General features: G+C 33.5%; 1 protein-coding gene and 1 long non-coding RNA gene across 2 annotated transcripts; both read right to left on the bottom strand.

The window, feature by feature from the left end:
- Positions 1 to 1003: 1003 nt before the first annotated feature.
- Positions 1004 to 2692, bottom strand: LOC133693561 (uncharacterized). Its single transcript, XR_009842138.1, has 2 exons — positions 2591 to 2692; positions 1004 to 2010 (listed from the first exon to the last, which is right to left on the bottom strand). It is a non-coding gene; the product is annotated as an uncharacterized LOC133693561 (long non-coding RNA).
- Positions 2693 to 3438: 746 nt separating this feature from the next.
- On the bottom strand, positions 3439 to 6491 carry LOC133694178 (UPF0481 protein At3g47200-like). Its single transcript, XM_062115641.1, has 2 exons — positions 6270 to 6491; positions 3439 to 5239 (listed from the first exon to the last, which is right to left on the bottom strand). Exon 2 carries the CDS (start codon positions 5224 to 5226, stop codon positions 3640 to 3642), a length of 1587 nt encoding a protein of 528 aa, XP_061971625.1. The 5' UTR covers positions 5227 to 5239; positions 6270 to 6491; the 3' UTR covers positions 3439 to 3639.
- Positions 6492 to 6977: the final 486 nt, after the last annotated feature.

Raw genomic sequence — 6977 nt, 5'->3', positions numbered from 1 at the left:
ATGTTGTATTTAATCCCATCATTCCAGGATTCAAACTGGTCTAAGAATCCACCAGCATAGCAGTTAATAATACTCTATACATGCAGATAATAGGAAGCTTGATATATCTAACATCTACCAGACCAAATATTATGTTCGTGGTTAATATGCTTAGCAGACACCTGACCCATACTATAGAAATCCATCTGCAAGTAGTGAAAAGAGTGCTTAGGTATATCAAAGGCACACTCGCGTATGGAATATTTTATAAGCACGAAGGCAATGAAGAGCTTCTCGGTTACACCGACAATGACTATGCAGGAGACTTAGAGGATAAGAAAAGCACTTCAGGTTTTCTATTCTTGTTAAGCTCTGAAGCTATATCATGGTCCTCAAATAAACAACCGGTAGTCACTCTCTCCACAACTGAAGCTGAGTTCATTGCTGCTGCATCCTGTGCTTGTCAGGTCGTATGGTTACGAAGAATGTTAGGAAAACTTAATCAGAACTCCAAGGGAGCAACAGTAATGTATTGTGATAACAGTTCTGTCATTAAACTCTCGAAAAATCCTGTCATGCACGGTCAAAGCAAACATATTGATGTTTGCTTCCACTTCCTTCGTGATCTAACTAGAGATGGGGTTGTGACGTTGCTGCACTGTTATTCTCAAGAACAATTGGCCGATATTATGACTAAACCCTTAACAAGAGCAGCCTTTGAGAAACAGCACATGTTGATGGGTGTTCCTCAAAACCCGGGTATAAACTGAAGAAGAATCATCAGTTTAAGGAAGGGAAATGTCACCTGAGAAGACTTAGTCTTCAGTTTTTTATGTTTTCTGTTAGCAATAATCCCTGAATATCAGGGCGTTGATCTGGTCTTTGGCCACAACCCATGTTATTTGCTTTTGCTGTTACTTCTGTTATTTGATACCTTTTGTATGGCTATATAAAGCCACCAATAATGCTTAATAAATTATTCATTCATAATTTCAGTAAACCAAGTTTATCAAAGAAAATGACAAAAAAGACCACAGATAAGGAAATCTCATATCTGATTGTACTTCCTCAGTGTTGTTGTGTGATAAAATTTCCATTATTTTTTTTAATAAATATTAAACCATTATTTCCTTAAACAAATATGAAAAGAGAGTGCAGAATCTAAAATTCATGAATTTCTCAAAAATCTCATTGCCTCTATAAACCATGAGAACATCTTTATGATTTGTACAATCGCAGCATCTCTAGACTTCTTGCTCCTTAGCTTCAGTTCTTCTACATTGGCTTTCTCATTGGCTTTCTCCTTCTCGCAGTGATACTGAATAGGTCTAAGATTTGATACAGAGTTACTCCTACCAAAATTATTTTCTTACACTATTTTTCTAATGCGAAAATCATAATTTTGCTTTTGAAAGAAACCCATTACAATTAATGTCGTCTTATAATTGACAAAATTATTTTCTACTTCTGAAATCTTATCATTATCATTTTTTGTACCCCTTCCACCCTCCATAAAGTTACCATTTAACTCCGCTTTTGAGATTAAATCTTAAACTTCTTTAGATTAATTTTTCCGTACCCTTGAAATTGTTATAAACACAAGTAAAAGAGGTGGAAAACTCCTTTACCCACGTATCAAGCATACCCTAATACATAACACTAGTTAAATCTTGACTTATATAACATTTCAAGTTAATGGCTAGGATTATGCAAAATGAGAAATAATAGATGAGTAGTATACTGAAAATAAATATATATTATACGTGGAGCAGGTATAAAATCAACTCCTCTTTCTAGTTTATTTTCTATATAAAGATTTATAATAACTTTTTGAAAAATAAAAATAAAGCAAAACAAAATTAAATATTTTAAAAATCTTTCTATATTTATAATATTCTTATTACTTAGAGTTTTAACTTATAACAGATCAAGAGACCTAGTTTGAAAAGCATTTGAACATAAGGACTTCAAATGCTTTGGGTCATGGGTCGAGACTTGAGAGGTGGTTGGTTTCATAACGGCCCATCTTTCCTAAATCTCACACCAATGAAACAATCAAAATCAAACACTGCATGCATTCAAGCAAGCAAGATCTTAAAACACAAACAAAATCTTTCCTTTTTAACAACATTTCACATACGACACAAGGTTCAATCCATCAGGGCATAGCAAGATCTCAAAACACATTTTCTTACAAACACAAAAAAAATCTTTCCTTTTTAACAACATTTCACATACGACACAAGGTCCAATCCATCAGGGCATTTAGAATCAACAATAAATCATACAGATCCAAGCTTGTATAAACAATGAAGTCCGTTCCTTTAAATTCCTCTATTTTCATTTCATTATTTCACACCAAAGCCAAATTTATAGATTCATAATCTTCTTAATGTCAATACCAGAAAACAAAACAAACAAAAGGGTCATTGAAAAACATAAGAAAAACACCAAAAACAGATCAAATCCAACAAGGGTCAGATCTAGGAACCTTCAAGAGAAAAATAAAAAAGACAAGCTATAGAACCAAAACAAGACTAATCCCGTCCGAATCCAGATCAAGATCTACAACAATAATAACAAAAGCAATAAAGAGAGGGGGATTGCTTACATATAGCGAGCGAGAGACAGAGAGAGGGCAGAGTACACAGAAGCTGCCCAGAGAGAGATCAAGGAAATGGGAAAGAGGGAGGCTCCATGTATCAACCCGTGCTTAAATATGGGCGTGGTGAGTTAACAGCGTTAGAGACTTAACGATGTTAGGGTAAAAATTAAGATCAATTGGTGGACCCTTAACATTGATAACCAGTAAAAACAATTTCTTTTTTTATCTTAATAAAAACTCTTGTAAATTCTTATTTTTATCCGATAATGAAACATAATTTTAAATTAATTTCTACATCAATCAAAACTAAATTTAATATTCAAACTATTTTAATATTGTTAAAGACTTAACAATGTGTGGTAAAAAACGAGATCAATGTGTTGACCCCAATTTTCTTTCGTTTGATTTATTAATATTGATCACCACTTATTTTTTTTTCTTTTTATGTTAATAAAATACTCTCATAAGTTTCTTATACTCGTGTAAATATTTTTTTTTATTGGATAGTAGAGTATATTTTTAAACTAGCTTACATATCAATCAAAATTATATTTTATTTATTTCAAGTTTATTTATTATTTTCTAGACTATGTGTCCGCAGCTTGGTTTGGTCACCCTTCAGCCCAAGAAAGTGACATTAATATGCATAGCTTGAAAACCTAGGAAAGAAATATTATATTAACAAGTCATGCTTGTGTCTTTTTGTTGATGCCTATTCTTATCACCCTCGCACACTTAGAGATAAGTTACGTAAGTGTTTAGAAATATGGTAATTTATGTATTTTAGTTAAAAAAATATTAAATTAATATATTTTAAAGTAAAAAATTCTAAGTTCTATAATATTAAACGCAAATTATGAGCAATCCAAAATAAAATATAAAGAATACTTACATGTGATAAGAATTTAAAAAAAAAACATCAAAGAGAACGTGTGTGTGTGTGTGTGTATTGACTGCACAGGAAACATAAAATCCACAGCACAACACAACAAAAGCCAACAAACAGGAGAAATAAAACTACAAAGGCTTTGGATTGACTTGATCCACTTGGAGTGCTAGCGCAGGCCAAGGATCGCACAAATTGTTTGTACCGAAGTGAGGATGAGGAAGATAGCTGCAGTAACCGTTCCAACACCTTTCCAAAAATTCCCGAAAAATTCCTCCACAAAGTATGCGGGGTTTTTGGCCCAGGAGCTTTTATAATAATCATCCACCGTCGAAAAGATGCCGTGATAACAGGAATGGAGATCAGTCGTGCTTGATGCAAGACTGTAAATCAGGTCCCTCACAGCAACTTCGTCTTTGTAATAAGTTACAATTTTATTTTTCATTAGGAGTTTCGCGTCTTTAGGTTTGACAACAAGAATACTCAATAGGTTGATGTAATGGCTGATGTACTCTTGTCCTCTATAAAAACGCTTCTCCAAGGCCACAAGGTTTCTGAAGAGACTTTCAGTGTTGCCGTTTATCTCAAGCTGTGGTATCTGAAACTCTGTTCTCAATCTTCTACTGAATTCTACATCAAGTAAGCAATCATGTTCTCGTGGAACCTTAAAACTAACTCCTGCTTGGCGTAGCTTGGTTGCACTGTGAAAGCTTTTGATTAGTTCTACAGACTTGCCTTTTCGAGAGTAGGATAGTAAAGATCTTACCAAATCAGTGAAATGCAATGGCTTTTTTGCTCCAGGAGTGAAGTTACTTGGAAGGTGGGGTTTAAAATAGGAACAAGCAAGAGTTATAAATTCCGTGTTTTCTCCTTTAATGTTTCCTGGAAGAAGTCCATATAATTTATCAAGAATAAAGAATGGAAGCTGATTTTCAAGCAAAATCAAGTCCCGTCGAATCGCCAACCTCAACCATGTTTCTTTCAATACAGAATCTTTTATGTACTTCTCTCTACCTTCTCTGTACTTGAGGAATAGCTCGAAGATGAATACAGCATCGTACAGAATCAGATCCAGAAAGCGTTGAGAAAATTTTTTTCTATGGAAACCAACTTCATAACATTGGCGGATCTTATTTTCATCTTCTCCCAGGGCAACCCAAAACTCGTCCTCAGCCCCTTTCCGTTCCCTTTCCTTTGACACCCTGTCTTTCCAGAACTGTTCATAGTATTCAGACTTTTTCCTTTCCATGAAATGCAGATTTCTGTTGCCGTGGTGAATAGGGCCTATAGAAATTTGTTGAGGACTGTACATGGCTCCATTTGATTTGCGAAGTGCCCCGCCAACTCTGTAGATGCACACATCACTCTCTTGTTCATGTATGGAATCTACTCTAGCTTGACGCTGTACATTTCTATTAACAAATTGTTGTGCATTGTATGAATTTCCATAAATATCTTGATGAAACAATGCTTCAGAATGAATTTCAGTATTATCTGCAAGGTAGTCTCCGGCTGAAGAATATGGTGAATGAATCTCAGCATTATCTCCAAAGTAGTTTCCAGCTGAAGAATATGTTTGATGGATTTCGGCATTATCTCCATGATAGTCTCCGGCGGAAGAATAAGGTGGATGAATTTCGGCATTATCTCCATGATAGTCCTCTCCGCCATATGAAAAGTACGGTGAATGAATATCAGGATTATCTCCATAGTAATATTGGCCAAGTGAAAAATATGGTGAACGAATTTCTCCCATCTATTGCAATTTGCTGCCAAGATGATAGATAAACGAATCATTGTTTACCAATAAAAACAATTTCTCAAAAATTAAGATTATACGACAGGAAAAAGTAACTTATTTTCTTAATTAAAGAATTATGTAAAAATTAATATATAAAAAAAGTTATGCGTTTGAAGTTTTTGCTTTCGTAATCAAAGACAATATATATATAGTAACATTTGCCATTAATATTTGCTTCTCAAGAATCTGATTTCAAGTCTTGTTCTCCAAATGAATAAATTATAAATTAGTCCCTATAAATAAAATGAATTGAATAGCGAGTCTAGTTCTAAAAACTAATTAATTAGTACGTGAACATTAAGTATATTATAGATCCGTTAAATTTACATGTGATATCTAAAATAGTCTTCAAGGGAAAGGGGAGGAGGGAGAGGCAAAAGAAAAGGGAAGGAGAGATTGGCATCTAAAACATATATTATTTTATAAAATATTTTAGGAAAATCAAATGCCCTCAGCAAGTACATAAAATTATAATATATATATCCATGGCTCTTCATCTAACAAGCTTACATCTACTAGTTGTGTTCTTTTTAACGATCATCTTTTATTTTCAGGTCAGATTTAGCTCAACGAGACAAAGTTTATCTCTTCAATCTGATCATAAAAGACATGTTATCCACATCAAGATTTATAGATTCATAGTTAGTACTGTATAATTTTACTTCTAATTAACGACCTAGTACGTAGTAAAAAAAGTAGCATCCTCCTTAACCAGGAGCTACTGTCCTCAGCTTTCTCATGGTGATTTTAACAACAATTTTCCTTTCATAGCAGAGGAAAGGAGAAAATTAACTCGTTTCAAGTGTTGCACTTGCTGATTTACTAATTAAGAGCCAAAAGAAATTAGAACTAGAGTTTCAGAGTGAGAGGCTACGTTCATGACATTCCCCTTGAACCGTTCGTCTTAGTGTATCAAATATTATGGAAGGAAAAAGAAACATGGATGGAGAGAAAACAAAACTAATTAATGAGCAAATTAAGCAAACCAGAGCACGCACCTTGGCCTGTACTGGAGAAGGGCAACTGTGTGGTTCAAGCAGCAGCAGAGCCACTTTCCTAGAAGCAATAGTACTGAGATGCTGTGTGCAGCCTCTCTCACTCTTTTCGATTTGTATATCTTTAGCTCTTCAACTCGATGTGATATATAGATACACACTACTCTTTCCTTTGCTCTCATTGTTTCTTTCTTTAATCTTCAAGTAACTAGCGAGTTAGGTTAACTCCTTTGATTCTTGAGAAATTTAATATGCTCGCATACAATTTTCTAGCTAGTCTAATAGATGCCTAACCACGAAGTTTTGGGCTGTTGGTGAATTAATATATAATTAAAGTTGGAATTTGTTCCACAATCTATGTTTTTTTTAGGTGAAATGATTGTCTACATCATATTTTAAATAAATTTAAAAAATATCAGCACAATATAACGAGTTGTACAATTTTTAATTTCAAAAATATTTTCATTAGGCATTGTTTAATAAATTAAATTTTAGATGAGTTGGTTTTTTTCATTTCATATATGATCATGATAGAAATCTCATCCATTAGATAGAATTCAAAGCCACTTAATTATCAAATTTAGTTGGAATAACATCTAAAACCATTATTAATATCTCATCTAATAATTTAATTCTTTGAATTAAGATAGTTTTTAACATGTTAAGATAGACTCTAATAGACAAACCGTCACAAATTTATTTCTAAGAACT

The sequence above is a fragment of the Populus nigra genome, chromosome 5, assembly GCF_951802175.1.
Source record: "Populus nigra chromosome 5, ddPopNigr1.1, whole genome shotgun sequence".
NCBI classification, from domain to species: Eukaryota; Viridiplantae; Streptophyta; class Magnoliopsida; order Malpighiales; family Salicaceae; genus Populus; species Populus nigra.
The sequence above is the reverse complement of the archived record's forward strand: the minus strand, read 5'-3'. Positions and strand labels throughout refer to the sequence as shown.

What these genes read in the sequence shown, in the direction of transcription:
- LOC133694178 (XM_062115641.1), bottom strand. Translation starts at nt 5,226, where the DNA reads ATGGGAGAAATTCGTTCACCATATTTTTCACTTGGCCAATATTACTAT.